General features: G+C 44.3%; 4 protein-coding genes and 1 long non-coding RNA gene across 8 annotated transcripts; all 5 read left to right on the forward strand.

Moving 5' to 3' along the window:
* Positions 1 to 507: 507 nt before the first annotated feature.
* On the forward strand, positions 508 to 1,773 carry LOC135367126 (uncharacterized). The gene is made up of 2 exons (XR_010414373.1): positions 508 to 858; positions 1,074 to 1,773. It is a non-coding gene; the product is annotated as an uncharacterized LOC135367126 (long non-coding RNA).
* A 4,876-nt stretch (positions 1,774 to 6,649) lies between these two features.
* Positions 6,650 to 7,894, forward strand: LOC135367127 (uncharacterized). 2 transcript variants are annotated; one of them, XM_064600242.1, is made up of 3 exons: positions 6,650 to 6,782; positions 6,880 to 6,908; positions 7,531 to 7,894. In XM_064600242.1, the coding sequence occupies exons 1-3, from the start codon at positions 6,706 to 6,708 to the stop codon at positions 7,830 to 7,832; spliced, it is 408 nt and encodes a 135-aa protein (XP_064456312.1). In that variant the 5' UTR covers positions 6,650 to 6,705; the 3' UTR covers positions 7,833 to 7,894. The 2 variants fall into 2 exon arrangements, with proteins under 2 accessions (XP_064456312.1, XP_064456311.1); XM_064600241.1 differs by having other exon boundaries at positions 6,652 to 6,782; positions 7,528 to 7,894.
* A 4,966-nt stretch (positions 7,895 to 12,860) lies between these two features.
* On the forward strand, positions 12,861 to 14,073 carry LOC135367129 (uncharacterized). The gene is made up of 3 exons (XM_064600243.1): positions 12,861 to 13,001; positions 13,096 to 13,124; positions 13,706 to 14,073. Exons 1-3 carry the CDS (start codon positions 12,925 to 12,927, stop codon positions 14,008 to 14,010), a joined length of 411 nt encoding a protein of 136 aa, XP_064456313.1. The 5' UTR covers positions 12,861 to 12,924; the 3' UTR covers positions 14,011 to 14,073.
* A 731-nt stretch (positions 14,074 to 14,804) lies between these two features.
* On the forward strand, positions 14,805 to 16,043 carry LOC135367130 (uncharacterized). 2 transcript variants are annotated; one of them, XM_064600245.1, is made up of 3 exons: positions 14,805 to 14,990; positions 15,059 to 15,087; positions 15,716 to 16,043. In XM_064600245.1, the coding sequence occupies exons 1-3, from the start codon at positions 14,914 to 14,916 to the stop codon at positions 15,967 to 15,969; spliced, it is 360 nt and encodes a 119-aa protein (XP_064456315.1). In that variant the 5' UTR covers positions 14,805 to 14,913; the 3' UTR covers positions 15,970 to 16,043. The 2 variants fall into 2 exon arrangements, with proteins under 2 accessions (XP_064456315.1, XP_064456314.1); XM_064600244.1 differs by having other exon boundaries at positions 14,811 to 14,990; positions 15,713 to 16,043.
* Positions 16,044 to 20,236: 4,193 nt separating this feature from the next.
* On the forward strand, positions 20,237 to 21,493 carry LOC135366201 (uncharacterized). 2 transcript variants are annotated; one of them, XM_064598869.1, is made up of 3 exons: positions 20,237 to 20,385; positions 20,471 to 20,499; positions 21,131 to 21,493. In XM_064598869.1, the coding sequence occupies exons 1-3, from the start codon at positions 20,309 to 20,311 to the stop codon at positions 21,430 to 21,432; spliced, it is 408 nt and encodes a 135-aa protein (XP_064454939.1). In that variant the 5' UTR covers positions 20,237 to 20,308; the 3' UTR covers positions 21,433 to 21,493. The 2 variants fall into 2 exon arrangements, with proteins under 2 accessions (XP_064454939.1, XP_064454938.1); XM_064598868.1 differs by having other exon boundaries at positions 20,240 to 20,385; positions 21,128 to 21,493.

Consider the following 21,493-nt stretch of genomic DNA (forward strand, 5'->3'; position numbering starts at 1 on the left):
CCAGTAGCGATGCGCCGTGTATTTCTGTGTCAACTGTCTTCGTGTTTTTCAACTTTTGCAGCAAACCGTGATAACACCCTTGTTTGTCCCATTAGAACTGTTAACTATTAAAGGCTTAAAAATAGGTCATATACGGAGCAACATTCCAACAGCCCCCTTCGAAGTATTGGTGATTTCCTAACTGATACTTTCGGCGCCACAAGCACATTAGGGAATATCGCACGCGAGCCGTTCAAAAACGGAGCTCAGCGAATGACTGACGTCAAATCTTCCGTCGCGTGTTTCCCTGTTCTACCGACAGATCAACCGACAGTCTCATGTATTTTGCTACGTCGTCGAGGTCGTCGCAAACTTAACCCCTCAAGTGGCTCCAGTATCAGATCTTCCGTCTACGTTAGGCTGTGCATTGTTATACATGGATGTTTTTGAACAGTTGTACCCTCCATATCTGTTATCAGTCAGCGTATGGCTACAAGTTCTTACGCTGTTTGAGTGTCAGGCGTGGAAAATTCCTCGGGGATAGAAGTAGGGACACAAACTGACACTGTGTGTCTGTGTCAGTTCTCAGAGCGCATTTCGTTGCAGTGTACAGCGTGTTCACAACGTTATTTCCGAATGGAGGTCCTCCGCGCTGTCTTACTGCACGGCTTTGCAGCTGTGGCCTGTCTGTTGTTATCTTTTTTCTTTATCTTTTGTGTACTGTCTATTTTCTCCCCGGATACTGCGTAGCTGTCTTTGCTACGCGAATGGAACATCCGTTCTTTTCTTGGAACTCAAATTAACACCAGGGTTTAAACGTATGCCCAATTTTACGGAATTTACTTACAGTGAGTCAACAACGCAGAGTGCGTGCGAACGGTGAGCTTTTTTAATCTTTTGAAAAAGTAATCTTCTCTGCCTGTATGAATGCACACCATAGTTGTGCACTACCTGATATTGGTTTATCTCCGAACACAACTTAATATGTCATGTTATATATATTAGTTCTCGGTATACAAAACGCTACCCTATCGATGTCCATATATGGTATCTACTTGTCATCTTTATTTGTCTGTTCTCATTATTCTTTTCAGAATGTATGAGATACGGCGGTTCCTGAACGCTGCCAGCACAAGAAGCTGTCAGCATACTTTAGAGCTAGCGCAGCATAAAGAATGACGAGAGAGATACCAGTATAGAAAAGACGTATGGATGATGTATGTTTGCGTGAAGGTGTTACCACCACCGTGACTGGCCAAAAGACATCCCCTCCTTTCAGCAACAACATGTATACATGCCCAGCGCTCGACAACCCTGGAAAGTCTTTTCCCTGTACAAGGAGCGTCCGCTTCCCGCGGATCAAGCAGCTTCCGAAGAATCACCCTGTACAAACGAGTGAGCTACACGTGCAGTGAAGACAACAATGTGGTGGTGACCTAGTAGTTGACCTAGCAAGCCAGAAAGACAAGAAGTGTGACGTTGGTGGTGTAACCGCTTGCCATAGCTCGCAAGCAGGGAAGAAAAAGACAGAGGCTGAGCCCCTTCAAGAACAAAAACCATCATGGTCTGCTGATGTCCATGGAAGACGACACTGCAGGGAGCAGGGGGTTCGGGAATCGTGGACTGGAAACATGGTCCCGAGCGTAGCTATTCCTAAAGCCTCTGTAATGAATGCATGAATGATTTCAGGAGCATGAGGCTGCAGTTCCTGATCTGTAAATAAAAGCTTCGATGTTGATGTTGATGTTGACAAAAAAAAAAAAATTAGGAGAAATAAAAGCTTCGAAAAGTGGCCTACAGGTCTGTTTAGTGTGTTGCTGCACTTGACATCCTTGCGGAGGGGAGGGGGGTATTTCTCTGTGCGATATCACGGATATAAATGCAAAAGACATATAGGGAGCCATAACTACGATTTTTCTTGCGCAGTTACCTCGTGGCTGGATTCCCGTCTGCCATATGGAATTGACATACAATGCATTTTGTGTGTGTGTGTGTGTGTGTGTGCACTATCTTTCTACTTGCTTTAGTTTCCCATCCTCCGCGCCCAGGCAAAAAATGTGATTTGTGGAGGTGATAATTTCAACTACTTACATATGCGACTTCAATGCGAGTCCGTCCACGTGTTGGACAGATAAAACAGGGTTTTTCCGCATGCACTGAAGTGCTGTGCATCACGTAGTCGTCGTTGACTGATCGACGCTTCACAACTCTGCCAACAATCATTGTGATACATAAGCGTTTTCTTTGTATCGATTGACACGTGTGTCTGTGGGTCAATCTCATGCAGAGAATTACGTGCAAAGTCCTCGTCCCTACATCAGACGTGTCTCAAGTACCCATGGCTTTTTTATCAGTTAGGCCATTTTTATCGCTTGTTCTACCCTAGATGCGACCAGCATAGTAACCTCCTAGATATGTGTCAGATAACAGTCCACTAACAAATACGTGCTAAATTTATTCGAATAATTTTTACTAAACAACGTTTAGATCAGAAATGTGTAAAGGCCCTGTGAAAATGGCTCCAAATGGAACATAATGAAAGTCAAATCTTAGAAGGTGTTCCGATCCAGGGTCCGAGTCTAAGCTGGGGGCTTAATCGCTTCATCTTCGTTACGGTCGTTACAAGCTAACGAGTGGCGGGAAATTCAAAAAGGCGGACGGGAAATTTAAAAAGGTGGGCACGTGATAAAACACGTGCACAGCGCTCTTCGCGCGATACGTGAAGGCCGTGGTACACGTCATGCGCAATGTGTCACATGCCCACCTTTTTGAATTTCCCGCCACTCGTTAGCTTGTAACGACCGTAACGACAATGAAGCGATTAACCTCGACCACCTCGACCACGCCTCGCGACCACCTCGTCTACCAATGAAAACCGTTAATCGTTTACAGTGAACCCTCGTTATTATGACCATGGCCGTTCCCGAAAATTTTGGTCATAATGCGGAATTGTTATATTAACGGGGGGGGGGGGGGGAGGGAGGCGGGAGAGGTTTGCAGAGGTTTCACTGCATTGTTGCCCAGAAGTATGGTCGTAAAGCGCGTATGTCAGATTATCGAGGGTCATATTAACGAGGGTTCACTGTATTGCATGACCAATGCCTCGGACATCGAGCTCCTGCAGCTTTGCTCTTTTGAACCTCGCATTCCGGGAAGTAATGTCAGTTATACATATTGTCGAACCATCCCACGCTTCAGGTCCCGTCCACTCCTGATGGAAAGTGGGGCCACAGCACCTTTGTTTGCACCGGTCACGTCCGTCTCGCTGGCGTGATTAATCAACGGCTTAGTCTTTGCTGGCCCGCTTTCCCCCAAAATAGGCTCAGGTATATACGTGCGAAGGAGACCTTGTGGCATGGCGAGTCTAGGGGGAGTCGCACCAAAGACAATACAGAATTCAATTCGCTGATAAATAAACTCCTGACTAGTGCTTTGACACATCCTTTATTATCAATAAAACTGTTTTGCAGTACGGCTACGCGGTGTTACGTCATATACGCATGTTGTGGAAGGGCCCGCTTTCATATGCGGTACACATGTGCGGAAACCGCCTGCGAGCTGCCGCTGGGAAGCATGACAGAATGCTTGCCGCCCAGCAGCCGCTATCGCCTGCGGTCTGCGCGGCTCTGAAGATATCGACGTTCACGACGCTGTCAGTGGGCTGCAGACTGCGTGGGTGGCCGGAAGCACACAAGAGCATGACGAAACCCGGAACGTGGAGGCTGCTTCTCCCGCAAGAATTTTCTGCTCCGCATACGCGTTACCGCGCGGTTTTTCCGCATATGGAAACGTGGTGTTGGAGAAAAGGTCCACTGGAAAAAGGTCTCCTCAAAAGCGCATCCCGCAAAGATTGCTTCTTGCTTACGCTTTTATTAGTTTGCGCTTGTTGGCAACACAGCTTTTAATACCGCGTACGCAGTGCATTCACCAAAGAGCCCATAATTGTGAAAAAAAAGTTCCTGAAATATGCATGCAATTATGAACAGTTATCTCTTATGATATTGCATATCTATAAGGATATCTATGATATCTATGAATAAGATGTTATAAAGTAGAAGGCTATGAAAGCACGGCACCCAATACACACAATGTCACGTCCTCGTACTATGGTAATTCTACTCGGGAATCATTCCGTCCTCACATCAATCCTATGAGTGCCATACTCGTTAAAACAACAAGTCGTTTATACCAGAATTACCGAGACAATATAGGAAAAATATGTGCCTTCTGCCCTCGATATATGACCTGCACATGGGTTTCGGACGACGCACGTCAGAGCTCATCCACGAATTTCAGGACGACCCAGGATGTTCTTTGTGGTAATGGCCAATGGACCTGACAGGGGTCCTTGAAGGAGGCCGGTGGCCTCCTTCCTTCGCTCGCCACACTTTCATGTGAATCTTTTTGGAATGGGTAGGGTCCTGCACTCAACGCAGGGAAACATCCCACATCACAATCATCATCCAATCATCTATGTTGTTGTTGACAGGAGTCCTTGGCTATCTGGCTGTTGGCTCAGCGGATAGAGCTCACAGCTAGAACTAGGAAGCGAACATGCGTCCGATCCGATAGATGACGCTGAAATAAAGTTTAAAATCATTGAACTATGAACGAGACGGAGACCAGCATGTTCTTTCATGTTCCAAACTTACTTTGTCTGTGTCTTCTATGCTGCATAGTAGTAAATCGTGAATCTTTACCAATTACTCCGCTTTGAAAATCGAAAGTTTAAAATGTACGTTTAAGTCAGAATCATAAAAATATTAGAGGGACAAAGCGGAGTAGTTGGTAACGGTTCAAGACTGACTAATATGTGGCATAAAAGACACGGACAAAGTAAATTAGGACCATGAATGAACATGCAGGTCTACGTCTCGTTCATGTTCCTAACCTACTTTGTCCGTGTCTTTTATGTTGCAGGTTAGCAAATCATGAAAACATGCATGGTGTTGGGTTCCTGAGTGCCGAGGTAGTCGTCGCAAACACATTCCCCTTTCTTTGCTCGGTAGCTGAAACTTGCATGTTGCTTTTTTTGGTTTCTCTCTCTATTTTCTTTAAACTACTTCCTGATACTTCCTACTACCTACTTCCTACTACATTCCTGCAGGAGCCCTAGTAGCTTTTGCGCCAAAAAAATCCAAATCATAATCACATACATTCCTGCAGAACTCCTCTAATCAGCCCCATAGCTACACGAGCATGTGAACAATAAAAAATGACAGGAAAATTTGTGCACTAACAGTCACTGGTTCGTGTTACGAGCGATAAACTATTTAACTCCATGGGGCGGACATTTGAGTGGGCTTTTCATCTGGGGACGTTTCCTCCGGGTACATTTTCTCCGGGAACCTTTTCTCTGGTTCCCGTGGAAACGCGGCCTTGGCGTGTTCTCACGCCTTTCTTTAGTGTTGTGAGTTTTTGTGTCTCCAATATGTCTCCAAACTTCTTCGAACCTGCTCTTTCTCTCTTGAACTGTAAACAGGACTTCCTTTCTCCGCGTATGATTTAAGCTGCCACGTACATGGACCTTGGTAGCCCAACACAGCAGCAACCACTGACGCTGCACAGAGTCAATAGTGGGTCTCCCCCCCCCCCCACACACTTCTGAAAGTAATGAAACCTACCAGGATATGAAAGAGTGGCCGATAGGACACGCGCGCAGAATTCACAGCACTTAGGTACGTCAACAGACTGACACACACAGCCTTGGGTATAATCCGTCAACGCATCAACACATTCTGAAGGCTTACGGGAAAATCCGTGCAAAAAGCGCAGTGAAAGTCGTGTCTGGAGCACCCCATTCTGCAGGGACTCTATTTCACAGATAAGGGACAAGCGTACAGGACATCAAAAGAAAGCAGAATATTATACCATTTAACTGCAGTATAAAGCCAATAATGTACACGAGGCACTGATCTGGGTGGTGACGTCGTAATCCGATGCTTCCTGTTGATTTTGTGCACTTTCCACGCAACTGTCGGTACAGTGCCGGTACAGTTTCCGTGCCGGTCCTTGTCGTTTTTATTCGTCGTCCTTGTCCTACCCAGCACTGTTTTTTTAAAATTCTTTTTAATTGAAACATGTACCAACCAGCCCAAACACTCGCTCTGTCGGTACTGCTCTCCCTGAAGTGGGTCTAGCGTTCTAAAATAAATGGCACTGACGTCAAATTGGCAATTTTCCTAGCATACAAACTATTGGCATACAAATTAATAGCTCGAAGCCCAGAAATCAGTGAGAATATCCGACAAATCGGAACCTGTTTTGCGCCTTCTCTCACTCGACCCCCATAGTACCAGGCCTTTGCTTAATTTATAGTTTCCCGTAGTCCCCTATAGCTATATTCGAGTCGGCAACACTATAACAGACTTCTATCCCCTCAGGTCTGGAATCTACAGCTCATGTTTCCTTATGTATTTACCCCCAACCCAAGTACTTCTTGCCTCTACTTCCCCACTTGTCACCTCTTTCAGCTGTAACCTCACTGAGAAGGGTATGTTGTAAGTGGTTCCGATATGAGCTTCTCACTCGTCATTATCAGTATGTGTGTGGTAACGCATTTCCCCAAAGCGCGCTCATTCGTTTTCAGGACGGCTTTATCTGTTAAGAGTGGCCGACGCGTAAAAACCCAAACAATTAAGGCAGCGGCTATAAAACGCGAGGTGGCCGAGAAAAATAAGCAGAGTGATTCGGTAGTAGCTCGAAGCACCCTAGCACAACTTCACCATGAAGGTTCTCGTCGCCTTTGCACTGTTGGCCGTGTTTGGCTCTTTCCACACCCCCTGTGCAGCTGCTCCTGCTGTGTAAGTTACATTCTCGTCCGCGTCTTTTTTTTCTTCTTCTTCCTCTTCTTTTTCATCTACCGACTTGCGAATAATACTTCGTTTTTGATATTTACAGTGAATCTACCACACAAACGGAACAGGATGGTGAGTGTATGTTGTAATATATTTCTGGGCAGTGCATGCGGAGCCAAGTGTGCTTCTTTTTTTTTTCTTCACTCTCAGTGAAATTCAATTTGAATAACTGCTTGATTTTGTGTTTGTTCTTATTAGGCGGATTCAAGGAATAATAGATGGTAGTACGCGACACACCCATTGTAAATAAATAGCGGTTCGAGATGATCATGACTACTATTAAATGTTACCATTTACGGGTATTTTTGTTTTAATTGGAAGGGAACGACAACTAATAAAAAGTTTGATTTCTAATCTTGCAATGATCGAAAACAAAAGCTCTAAAATAAAGGGCAGCTAGGAAAGTTTCACAATTTTCACATCATCCCATTTATATGTGTGTGTATTCACAACTTAGAAATATGTATTTCCATTTTATCTTTAAAGCTAACCCCGTCTTTCTCATGTACTTAATATTGTATAAGCGTATTACTGTTATTACAAAAAATTTGAATTTGACTTTGAACAGCCAAACTTCTCACGTTTGCTACCCCGTGAATGCCACCACTTTTAGGAAAGCACTGCTCTCGAAGTTGTTCACAAAGGCATTGTGACTGCCATAGATAGAAAACACATGTTTGCTCTATTTCAGAAGATGTCAAAAATGAAGCAGCCCTGGCTGAAGTATTGGAAAATGTAAGGCGGCGACTTCCGTCTGAGGATGTTATTCTTCCTGCCGAAGTTAAAGCTGTCATCGAAGAGGCTCTCAACAAACAAGTGAAGGACCTGTCCGAGCAGGTCGAAGATGAAGAATTGGAGGCTCTGATGGATTCTCTTGCTGAGTACGGGTGGTTAAAGAAGAAGTGGAAGCAGATCAAGAAGGGAGCTAAAAAAGTCGCAAAACAAGTGGCAACGTCTGTCGTTGTTTCTAAAGTTGCTGGAGCTATTGCTGGTTGAATGATGCTAAGACTATGTAACGACGATGTCAGAGGCTAAATAAACGAATAAAGAGACAAACAAATTTTGGCTGTTGTCAGTTCTGTCACTCCGAGACCTGCCATTTTTACAACATTGTTACAGTGCGAATTCAATTTTTGTATTATTATCTTGTTTTTATGTATTATTATTATTATTTTACTTACTGTAGAAGCGTTCTTTTTTGTTTCTGTTTTTTTGCGCATTCCTCCAAAATCGCGAATTTAAGTTCCCGCGCAATAACTCTGGCCATGTGAGGGCAAAAATCGTGCGGCCTTCGACGCTATACGGTGACTACCTTGACCCTTTCTACTTCATGCAGCGTAGGCAGTTTAAGCAAGCCGCAGAAGATTGTTTTATCCCACCAGGCAAGATGTAAAGAAATGGAAATTGATCACTCTTTTGTTACTCCTACAAACGCATTGCGCTGTACATATATATACCGCTATACCACCAAGCCGCAACATGTCCTTCTCCGCATTCTCAAAAACCAGCTTGTGTGATAGTACGACATCTCAACCGAACTGTTCAGTGCCCTGAGTGATAATGAATGAGAGCAGCTAAAATGAACTGCTAGACCTGCACACTGTCGGTACTAGGGCCTCCTGCAGGGTCCCTAAAGGCCATTGTACAGGGCCTTTCCTCCCATGTCTGTGAGGAGGAGAAAAGGATTGACCTAGAACGCGGCCATCCCCTTGAGCAACGGATGTCTTAGTACGTGCCGAAATACGCCCAAGTATTGACGGCGGCACGACATGCAAGAGCAAAGCACTCCCGGAAACCTGTGTCGCGAATTTAAGTTCTCGCGATTCACTCGTCAAACCAGCTTTGTTCGAAAACGCGAAAATATTTTCCACGCGGAAAAAACGACTTCTACTATTATTATTTTATCATCATTATGTTTTTAAGTTATGTGTATCTTCAAGCTCTACCTTGAATAAAATAAAACAAAATAAAATGGAAAGGAAATCATTAAAGTAAATCGGAGCTATAATAGCGTACATTAGTACAGATATTGTGCAACTACGAGATACGTAAAACATCGCTTCCCGCACTGTGTGTCGAAGATTTCCGGCGAACGTCAAAACAACCCCAGGTGGTCGATATTACCCGCAATCTTACCCTGCGGCACGTGCAACGTGTCGTCACACAAATAGGCTGATTCACCTTACGTGTAAATATACTCCCTATTATTAATATATTATTACACCAGATATGTAGAATAGTGTCGTCACCATGCGGAAACTCCGCGGACTATCGTCGGTGGGGATGCATAGCAAAAGTGCTGCTTTCACTGGGGTTGTCTCGTTCGGAAACGTGCATGCGGAAAGCGATCTTTCCGAGGTTCGAGCTGTCTAAACGATTTCAAAATGAGTGAAAGCCACATTGGCGAAACTCAGAAGAAATAGAGCAGAAGAGCCCTTTTGGGTATAGCCACAAAGTTCCAAGTCCTGCCCAGTTAGCTAGTACCCAGAAAGACAGGAAGTGGTGTTGTTAGTGGTGTAACCGCTGGGTGTAGCTCGCGTCGCAAGCAGGGAAGACAAGAAAGTGGCCGAGCTGCTTCAAGCAAAAAAAAAAAAAAAAAAAACAGCACAGTCCGCTGATCTCCATGGAAGACGACTTTGGAGCGGTGCGTGTGTGTGTCTGTGGGGGGGGGGGGGGGGCTTCAGGAATCGTTGATGGGAAACAAGGTCCCGAGCGTCGGTACCCCTAAACCTCCTGAATAGGCGATTGAATGGTTCCTGGAGAATGAAACGGCAGTGTTTGACCTGCAAATAAAAGCTTCGAAAAGTCGCTAATAATTCTGCCTTACCAACCTTGAAAGGTTTCGGTATGTGATATCATGGATATAAAAACAAAGATATAGAGAGAGCCTCAAATGCGATTTGCCTGTTATCGAGTGAGTGGATCCCCGTCTGACTTACGTAACTATCTATTTGCTTCAATTTCCCATCCCCCATGCCCACGTACAAAATCGGAAAGGTGATAATTTATTCTAGTTACATATGCCAGTCCAATGCGAGAACGTTCACGTGTCGGGCAGATAAAACAGGATTTTTCCGCACGCGGTGTAGTGTTGTGCCATCAACGATAACTGATCAACGCAGAACTTGGCCGATATCTCTTGCGAAATATCAGTGTCGGTGTTTGTCATCTTTGTATCGATTGACACGTGTGTCTGTGGGTCAGTCTCATGCAGAGAAATCTGTGCAAAGTCCTTGTCCCTACATCAGCCGTGTCTCAAGAACTCGTGACTTTTTTGTCAGTTAGGCCATTTTTTTCGCTTGTTCAACCCTGGATGCGACCAGCATAGTAACCTCATAGACCTGTGTCAGATGACAATCCATTAACAAAACAACGCTAAAATCATTCATTTCATTTCTACTAATGAACGTTTAGGTAAGAAACGGGTAAAGGCCCTATGAAGAGGCCCCATGAGAAACGAAGAAATGAAACTGAAATCTTAGTGTCTTAGTATCGTAATTCAGGGTCCGACTCGAAGCTAGATGGACAGGAAGGTGTCTATCTCGGAAAACAATGACAACCGTTTATGGGTTATTTACACGACCAATGCTCGGACAATGAGCTCCTGCATGCTCGCTCTTTTAGACCTTAAGTTCCGGGAACTGATGTCAGTTATGCATATTGGCGAACCAGCCCACGCTTCATGTCTAGTCTACTCCTCATGGGAAGTGAGCCCCAGCACCTTTCTTTGCACCGGCCTCGTCCGTCTCGCTGACAGGATTAATCAACTGCTTGGTCTGTGCTGGCCGCTTTCCAAAAAATAAAAAAATAAAAAAATAGGCACGGGTATATACGTGGGAAGAAGACCTCGTGGCATGGCATGTCTAGGGCAGTCGCACCAAAGACAATGCAGTACTCAATTCGCAGATAAATAAACACCTGACTAGTGCTTTTACACATGTTTTCTTTTTCCTTTTTTTTTTCAATAAAACAGTTGTAGGACAGGTATGCGGTGTTACATCATATACGCATGTTGCATCCATCCTGGTCTTTCTCCCTTGAACTCTAAACGCTCCTTCTCCGGGTATCATTTAAGCTGCCACGCACATGGACCTTGGTAGCCCGACACAGTAGCAACTACTGAGGCTGTACGGAGTCAATAGTTCGTACCCCACACCTTTCTGAAAGTAATGAAGCCTACCGGGATATTAGAGAGTGGCCGACAGGACACGCACGCAGAACTCAAGACACTTAGGTACATCGAGAGGCAGATGCACACAACCTTGGGTACAAACAACAACTTTATTTCAGGATGATGGCTGGGGAGTTTCTTCGCCGGGGGCGATATTCTACGCCATTGCTGAAGGTGAGCGGGGAATGAAGGAATGGGTCCCGTTACAATGAGGATCGAAGTCCTGTGGCGTCCAAAAAGGCGGAGAGAGCCTTGAAGGCAGAGCGTTAGTGAGCTGCTGGATGCGTCCAGGGGCCAAGGAATTTTGTGAGGGAGAAGGGACTGGAGTCTAGCTCGTTGAAGGAGGCGGAGAGTACGGAGCGGGAAGGGTGGTAGTGTGGGCAATAGAGAAGAATGTGCTCGAGATCTTCAACAGCACCGCAGTCACTGCAATGGGAAGAGTTAACTTGTCTCAAGCGGTAGCGTCATTGAGCGGTGAAGGCCACGTCGAGGCGCATTCGATTAACTAATGCGGAGTCTTGACGAGAGATATGTGCTGGCAAGCGGAAAGCGAGCGCTGGGTCAACTCTGCTCAGCTTGGCAGGGGGGTAGTACGTCGGCGGTCCGTTGGCGGGTAGCCAGACGAGTCACAAGACCTCGAAGTATGGACCGCCGATCGCCTCTCAGCAGCGCAATACGCGTCCGTGTCCGAGACGAGAGAGCTGCTTCGGCGGCACTGTCAGCCAGTTCATTGCCTTCGACATCGCAATGGGCGGGAACCCATTATAGAGCGAGCGTATGCCCTGCTTCGTAGACAAGTTTGTAAGCGGTTAACACATCCATAACCAACGGTGCGGAGAAGCCTCGGATGCCAGAATTTTCAATTGCTTGCAGCGCAGATGCTGAATCAGTAAAGACTACCCAATTCCGGGGGGGGGGGGGGGGGGGAATGGAACGATGTGCTGCAAAAAGAAAAGTATGGCGTAGAGTTCCGCAGCTATGGATGATGTGCAATGCCAAATACGACTGTCCTGGAACTACGCCTTCGTCGGAGATGACAAATGCTGATGCGGACGTGCCATTGCGGAGTTGGGTATAATGCGTGCAAACAGCGCAGCGAAAGTCATGTGTGGAGCCCTCCCCCCCCCCCCCGATTCTGCAGGGACTCTGGATAAGGCACAAGCGCAAAAGGCACCAAGAGAAAGCAGTATATTATATACCATTTAATGCGAATCATGCAGACGAAGCACTGATATGGGAGGCGACTCCGGATGCTTTCTCTTCATTTTGCGTGCTTTCGATGCAACTGTCGGTGAAGTTCTTCGTGAAGTGTGTCTAGGACTCTAAACTAAAGGTCACTGACCTCAAATTGGCAATTTCTCTGGCATACAAACGATTTGACATACAAATTAATAGCTCGGAACTCAGAAATAAATAAGGATATCAGACAGATCAGGACCTGTTTTACGTCTTCCCTCACTAGACCCTAGTACCAGGCCTGTGCTTAATTTATAGTTTCCCGTAGTCCCCTAGCTATATTCCAGTCGGCAACACTGTACCGGACTTCTATACCCTGCAGGTTTGGAATCTACAGATCATGCTTCCTCATTGTATTTACCCAACCCGAGTACTTATTGCCTCTGTTTCATCACTTGTCACCTCTTTCAGCTGTAACCTCACTGTAAAGAAGTGAACCTCAGTTCTAAGTGGTTCCGATACGAGCATCCCACGTTTCATTATCAGTATGTGTGCGGAAACGTATTTTCCCCGAGTGCGCCCGTTCCTTTCCAGTAAGGTTTTATCAGTTAAGAGTGACAGACGCGTAAAAACCCAGACTATTAAGGCAGCGGGTATAAAACGCGAGCTGTTCGAAGCCAAAGAGACAAATGCGAAGAGTGATTCAGTAGAACCTCGAAGGCAACCTAGCGCTACTCCACTATGAAGGTCCTCGTCGCTTTTGCACTGCTCGCTGTGTTTGGCTCTCTCCACAATCTATGTGCAGCTGCTCCTGCTGTGTAAGTTACATTCTCGTCCGCCTCATTTTTTTCCTCTTCTTCTTCTTTTGCATCAACTGACTTTCGAATGATATCTTGTTTTCGATATTTACAGGGAATCTACCACACAAACAGAGCAGGATGGTGAGTGTATGTTTTAATTTATGTATTGCTGGGCAGTGCGCGCGGCGCAATGTGTGCTCCTTCTTCTTTTTTTCTCCTTCTCTGAATCAAAGTCAGTGTAAATAACTGCCCGATTTTATGTTTGTTCTCACCAGGCAGATTCAAGTAATAATAAATGGTAGTATGCGAAATAACGGTTCGAGATGATCATGATTACTATGAACTATTATTATTGACGTGTATTTTTTTTTAATTTCAAGAAAATGACAACTAATGAAAAGTTTGATTTGTAATCTTGCAATCGTCTAAAAGAAAGGCTCCAGATCAAAGGGCATCGAGGAAAGTTTCACAACAAGGAGATATGTATATCAATTTAGCTTTAAGGCTATCCCCTCTTCCCTCTGGCTCCTCCTCATGCACTTCATATTGTCTAAGCGTATTAGTGCTATTACACAAAATTTGAATTTGGCTTTGAACGACCAAATTTCTCACGTTTGCTACCCCGCGCATGCACCACTCTTAGGAGAGGCACTGCCCTCGAAGTTGTGCACGAAGGCATTGTGACTGTCATAGATAGAGAACACACGATTGCTTTATTTCAGAACATGCCAAGAATGAAGCAGCCCTGGCTGAAGTATTAGAAAATGTAGTGCGGCGACTTCCTTCTGAGGATGTTGTTCTCCTTCCCGAAATTAAAGCTGTCATCGAAGAGGCTCTCAACAAACAAGTGAAGGACCTGTCCGAGCAGGTCGAAGATGAAGAATTGGAGGCTCTGATGGATTCTCTTGCTGAGTACGGGTGGTTAAAGAAGAAGTGGAAGCAGATCAAGAAGGGAGCTAAAAAAATCGCAAAACAAGTGGGAACGGCTGTCGTTATTTCCAAAGTTGCTGGAGCTGTTTCTGGTTGAATGATGCTAAGACTATGTAACGACGATGTGAGAGCTAAATAAACCAAGAAAAAAGACAATTGACATTTTCGCCGTTGTCAGTTCTGTCACTCTGAGACATGTCATTTTTAGAACATGGTTACAGTGCGAACTCAAAAGTTTCATATGTTCTTAAGTTATGTGTATGTTCAAGCTTTGTTGAATAAAATACAACCAAATGACCATGGAAAGAAAACAATTAAAATAAATCGGAGAGATAATACGACGTAGCATGTATTAGTAGAGAGCTTGTGCAATCACGAGATACGGGATGCAAAGCAAAAGTGCTGCTTTCACAGCGGCTGTCTCGTTCGGAAACGTGCACGGAAGGCTACCTTTCTGAGATTCGAGAAGTCAAAACGGCTTCAAAATGAGTAAAAGGACTTGTTTCTTTGAACTTGTCATATAGTAAACCGTCAGGTTATCCGCGACAAGCTCCTTGGTATGGAAGAAGAGTCTCCATTTTTGAATTTCTTCTGCTGTGACTGCCTCACAACGGCTACGTTCGTTCTGCATTTACGGGTTAGAAACTCGAAACACCTGAGAATGCGCCTGTAGCTGTTTTATTTTCTTCGTTTTCCCCAAAACAGGAAGAATAACATATTCATATTCCATTGCAAATTTGTATATCGCTTACACCGCACCTTACTCTAGGAGTTCCCCGATATGACATTCTTGCGCGTGACTATGTCACTATGCGTGGAAACGCATCGTTCCGGAGTGCGCTCATTTGTTTTTCAGTGAGCCTTTATCAGTTAAGAGTGGCAGGCGCGTAAAGACCCAAAACGCGGTAGCGGCTATAAAACGCGAGGTAGCCGGTAGTCAAAGAGACAAATACGCAGAGTGATTCCGTAGACCACCGAAGCAACATAGCACATCTTCATCATGAAGGTTCTCGTCGCTCTTGCCCTGCTCGCTCTGTTTGGCTCACTCCACAATCCCTGTGCTGCTGCTCCTGCTGTGTAAGTTACAATCTCGTCCGCCTTTGTTTTGTTTTTTGCGAATAATATTTTGTTTTTAATATCTACAGTGAATCTACGACGCAAACGGAACAGGATGGTGAGTGTATGTTTTAATATATTCCTGGGATGTGCATGCGGCGCAATGTGTGCTCCCTTTTCTTTTTATAAGTTCAATTCAATTTTAGTAACTGCTGGATTTGGTGGCTGTTCTCATAAGGCAGATTCAAGGAAAATAATAGACGGTAGTCTGAAATATAGCCATCGTGAATAAATAACTGTTCGCTGACTAATGTCGCTCGGTAATGACAAAATGTAACGTTCGGGATTAATATTATCATTATTAGATGTTGCTATAAGTATTTTATTACTATTGTTTACTTTTTTATTTCAAGTGAATGATAACTAATGAAAATTTTGATTTGTAATCTTGCAATGATCTAACGCAAACGCTCTAAAATAAATGACACCAAGGGAAGTTTCACGACTTGAGTTAACTGAAATGAACTGGAGACTTTTCTTTCTGGCTCCTTCTCATGTACTTAATATTGCCTCAGCGTATCACTGCTGTTAAGTAAAATTTGGAATTGACTTTGAACTTCCGAACTTCTGACGTTTGCTGCCCCGCGAATGCCACCACTCTTAGGAGAGAGACTGCTCTCGAAGTTGTGCACGAAGGCTTTGTGACTATTATAGATAGAGAACACACGATTGCTCTATTTCAGAAGATGTCAAGAATGTAGAGGGGCGACTTCCGTCTGAGGATGTTGTTCCTCTTCCCCAAGTTAAAGCTGTCATCGAAGAGGCTCTCAACCAACAAGTGGAGGACCCGTCAGAAAAGTTCGAAGAAGAACAATTCGACGCACTGATGGAATCTTTTGCTGAGTACCAGACTTTTAAGGACATCTGGGTCATGCACAAGAGGGGAGGCTCAAAGGCCGACAAGTGGCGTCTTGTTTGTAAAATATTGAGGATGTGTTGAAGAGTGTTAATATAGAGCTAAGATTATGTAACGACGACGTCACAGCTGAATAAACGAAGGAGTAGACAAACATATTTTCGCTGCTGTCAGTTCTGTCACCCAGCGACATACATACCGTTTTTTTTAGAACATGGCACAATGCGAATTCAAAAATTTCTTAGGTACTTAAGTTGTTACGTCTATGTGAAAGCTATATCCTCAATAAGTTGAAGATATGAAATAATATAAAATCATAATAATTGAAATAAATCGAAGGGAGATATACATATTAGAACAAAGGAAAGATAAGGGTATAAGGGAGTAAAGTTACTTATTTCTTTGAATTTGTCACAGTAAACCGTGAGATTCTCAGTGGCAAGCTCCTTGATGTGGAACAAGACTGCGGCACCCAGTATTTGTTCAGTACGCACATGCTACTCACTGTCATGTCTTGCACTACAGAACAGCGCTATATGGAACGTTGGCTTACCACCGGGTGAAACATCCCTAACAGGATCACTAAAAACCAGTACCAGTAGAGGTGACGGCACTAGCATTGCTGAACACCGAGCTTGATGCCATACCGTTCTCAAAGGGCGACAGGAAAATCAACCTGAAGAACACAATTCACCAACACACTACAAACCTCTGGAAGACATCTTTACAGTACGTAGATTATCTTTTTACAGTAGATCCAGGTCTGACAATAAATATCCCCGTAAGCCACGAAAGATCTCTTCAAACAGCTATTCACGGGATCCGAATGGGACAAAACTACATACAAAAAGAGCACTTCATAGAATGAAGCTAGCAAGTCCCGACTCTGCAGAACTTGGTACGTCCCTGAAGATGCGCATCACGTCATCATGCACACTGCCCAACCCTTGAAAAACATGGAAGAAAGCTTTTGGAGAAACGTGACAACCGTTCATTTAGCTTCTACAAGATTCTTGAACCTTGGTCCAGCCCTCAACAACAATACTAGACAATGAAAGCCTTCTGTACATCCTTGAAAAACAGCGCATGTCCAGCAGCTATATAAAAAAAAACATCAAGTTGTAAATACAACACAATAGTACCTGTGATGCTCACTACAGAGTGTTACGCATATGATTGATAGTCACTGCCACATTGGCGAAACTCAGACGAAATGGAGCAGCAGGGGCCCTTTTGGGTATAGCCACAAAGTTCCAAGTTTGCTAGTAGCCAGAAAGACAGGCCGTGGTGGTGGTGGCGTAACCGCTTTCTGTAGCTCGCGTCGCAAGCAGGGAAGACAAGAAAGTGGCCGAGCTACTTCATGAATAAACATCAGCACGGTCCTCTGATGTCCATGTAAGACCACTCTGCAGCGGTGTGGTGGAGGCTTCAGGAATCGTGGATGCGAAACATGGCCACGAGCTTTGGTATTCCTAAAGCCTGCATGATAGGTGATTGAATGATGTCTGGAAAATGGAACTGTAGCGTTTGATCTCTCAAGAAAAGCTTCGAAAAGTGGCGAATAGATCTGTGTAGTGTGTTTCTGCAGTTGCCATCCTTGAAGGGTTTGCTTCTGTGTGAGATATCACACAGCCATAACTGCGATTTGCCCAGTTATCGAGTAAGTGGATTCCCGTCTGACTTATATAACTAACATGCATTTACTAATAACGAATGGATTTGTGTGTGTATTCTATCTATTTGCTTTAATTTCCCACCTCCCATGCCCAGGCAAGAGATCTGAATTGAGGAGGTGATAATTTATTCTACTTACATATGCCAGATCAATGCGAGAACGTTCACGTGTCTGGCAGATAAACCGGGACTTTTCCGCACGCGCTGAAGTGCTGTGCCATCATCGATAACTGATCGACACACAACTCGGCCAATGTCCATTGTGACATATCAGTGTTGTTGTTTGTCCTCTTTGTATCGATTGACACGTGTGTCTGTTGGTCAATCTCATGCAAAGAATTATGTGCAAAGTCCTTGCCCCTACATCAGACGTGTCTCAAGTACCCATAACTTTTTTTATCAGTTACGTCATTTTTATAGCTTGTTCTACCCTAGATGCGAGCAGCATATTAACCTCCTAGACCTGTGTCAGATAACAGTCCATTAACGAAACATCGCTAAATTTATTCATTGAATTTTTACGAATGAACGTTTAGGGAAGAAACGGGTAAAGGCCATATGAAGAGTCCGCATATGAGACAAAGAAATGAAACTATAATCTTAGAAGGTGTCCTAAATCAGGGTCCGAGTCGAAGCTAGATGGACAGGAAGATGGCCATCTCGGCAAACAATGACAACCGTTTATGGTTTACTGCATGAACAACGCCTCAGGATACCACGCACAGTGAGCTCCTGCAGCTTCGTTCTTTTAAACCTTACATTCAGGAAACTGATGTCAGTTATACATATTGTCGAACCAGCCCACGCTTCTGGTCCCGTCGACTCCAGATGGGAAGTGGGCCACAGCACCTTTGTTTGCACCAATCACGTACAGGTCCCGACAAAAGCTTACGGAACACGCGAGCGGTGTATTTTCTCCTCGGTACGACACCCTAGCGGCAAGCGGAAGCTGGCGAAATCAGGCCAGTTCACTGCCTCAGAGGGGTGGACGACTGCGCTCTTAGCGACACACAGCGGTAGTTTCGGTATGATTACTGTTGTATGTGCCCGCGAAGTGAGTTGGATTTTACTGTTGGTCGCCAACAACACGTTATTCAACGATTGTTGAGACAGTGAGCACGCCGCTATCATCGTGATAACAAGGATGAATCATGGTGGCAACACTTTATGGTGCATTACTTTTATTGGAAAGCTATGATATGTAGACAAGAGAAAGAAATATATCTTGTAAACAGTTGCTTTATTATGGACGACGCGTGACGAGCTGATAAACACTTGACGCTGACATCGATAATTGATTGATTGATAAACAACTGACGTTAGTCACGAGTTTTTGACGAGCACAACAGTTAAATCCAACTATAGTGCTTTTACACATCTCTTCTTTTTATCAATAAAACTGTGTTGCAGGACGGCTATGCGGCTGCTACGCATGTTGCTTCCATCCTGCTCTTTCTCCCTTCACCTCTAAACAGGGCTCCCTTTCTCCGCGTATGATTTAAGCTGCCGGGTACATGGTAGCGCGACACAGGAGCAACCACTGAGGCTGCAGAGAGTCAGTAGTGGGTCTCCCCCACACCTTTCTGAAAGTAACGAAGCCTACCAGGATATTAGAGGGTGACCGATAGGACGTGTAAGCAGAACTGAGAGCACTTCGGTGCGTCGACAAACTGGCACGCACAGCCTTGGGTATAATTCGTGAACGGAGAGAACACATTCTAAAGGCTTACGAGAAAATACGTCGAAAAAGCGCAGTGAAAGCCGTTCTGGAGAGACCGCATTCCACATATAAGGCAAAAGCGTACAAGGCATCAAAAGAAAGCACTATATTATACCATTTAAAGCGAATAATGTACACGAAGCACTGAGCTGGGAGGTGACTGCGCAATCTGATGTTTCCTCTTGATTTTGCCCACTTTCCACGCAACTGTCTGCACAGTTCTCCCTGAAGTAGGCCCAGGACTCTAAAATAAACTTCGCTGATGTCGGATTGTCATTTTTTCTAGCCTTCAAACGATTTGACATATAAATTAATAGCTCGAAGCCTACAAGTAAGTGAGGGTATCCGACAGATCAGGACCTGTTTTACGTCTTTTCTTACTCGACCTGTATTACCAGGATCTTGCTTAATTTGTACGTCAAAGCCAATCCAGGCATCACTCTCAAGCGGATTTTGCATTTCTGTAGCGTTTAATTCGTTCGCTTGCCATTAGATTGTTTGTTTGAATTCTTAAATTAGTATTTCTGTCTTCTGCTTTATGTATGGTGCACCGCTATCAAAGGCCTAACACCTGTTTGTGCGCACTCAATGTGGAAATAGATAAATAAATAGTTTTCCTGAGTCCCCTAGCCATATATTCGAGTAAGGCAGTACTGTAACGCACTTCTATATGCTGCAGGTTTGGAATCTACAGATCATGTTTCCTCATTGTATTTACCCAACCCGAGTACTTATTGCCTCTACTTCACCACTTCTCTCCTCCTTCAGCTATAATGCCACTGAGATGAATAAGTTGTAAGTGGTTCCGATATCGGCTTCTCACTCGCCACTATCAGTATGTATGGACAAACGCGTTTTCCCAGAGTGCGCTCATTGGTTTCCAGTATGCCTTTATCAGTTAAGACTGGCAGGCGCGTAAAAACCCAAACAATTAAGGTAACGGCTATAAAACGCGAAGTAGTCGAAGCCAAAGAGACAAATGAACCAGTGATTCCACAGAAGCTCGAAGCAGCCTAGCACTACTTCGCTATGAAGGTCCTCGTCGCCTTTGCACTGTTGGCCGTGTTTGGCTCTTTCCACAATCCCTGCGCAGCTGCTCCTGCTGTGTAAGCTACATTCTCGTCCGTGTTTCTTTTTCTTTTTTTTTCATCAACCAACTAGCGATTAATATTTTTTTTTTTATATTTCCAGTGAATCTCCCGCACAGACGGAACAGGATGGTGAGTGTATGCTTTACTATATGTATTGCTGGGCAGTGAGTGCACGGAATGTCTGCTTCTGTTTTTTTTCTTTCCTTTTCTAGCAGTTAGACTCTGCTTAAATAACTGCTCGATTTTGTGTTTGTTCTTATTACGCAGATTCGCGGAAGATGATAGACTATATTATGTAATATAACCATCGTAAATAAATAAGGATTAGCTGATCAAATTCACTTGGTAATCACATGTTCTAATGCTCGAGATGATGCTGATTACTATTAACTATTGTTATTACTATTTTATTACTATTATTTGAGTTTTTTTTTTATTTGAAGGGAATGACAACTCATGAAAAGTTTGATTTGAATCTTGCGATGATCTAAAACAAACGTTCTAAAACAAAGGGCAGCGAGGAAAGGTTCACAACTTGGAGATATTTATTTTCATTTTATTTTTAAAGCTAACCCCTCTTCCCTCTGGCTCCTCTTCATGTACTTAATATTGTCTAAGCGTATTACTGCTATTACATAACTTCTCACGTTTGCTACCCCGCGGATGCACCACTCCGAGGAGCGGCACTATTCTCGAAGTTGTGCACGAAGGCATTGCGACTATTATAGATAGAGAACACACGATTGCTCTATTTCAGAAGATGCCAAGAATGAAGCAGCCCTGGCTGAAGTATTGGAAAATGTAGGGCGGCGACTTCCGTCTGAGGATGTTGTTCTTCCTCCCGAAGTTAAAGCTGTCATCGAAGAGGCTCTCAACAAACAAGTGAAGGACCTGTCCGAGCAGGTCGAAGAGGAAGAATTGGAGGCTCTGATGGATTCTCTTGCTGAGTACGGGTGGTTAAAGAAGAAGTGGAAGCAGATCAGGAAGGGAGCTGAAAAAATCGCAAAAAAAGTGGCAACGGCTGTCGTTGTTTCTAAAGTTGCTGGAGCTATTGCTGGTTGAATGATGCTAAGAATATGTAACGATGATGTCAAAGCTAAATAAACGAAGAAAGAGAAACATA

This window comes from Ornithodoros turicata, chromosome 8 (assembly GCF_037126465.1).
Source record: "Ornithodoros turicata isolate Travis chromosome 8, ASM3712646v1, whole genome shotgun sequence".
NCBI classification, from domain to species: domain Eukaryota; kingdom Metazoa; phylum Arthropoda; class Arachnida; order Ixodida; family Argasidae; genus Ornithodoros; species Ornithodoros turicata.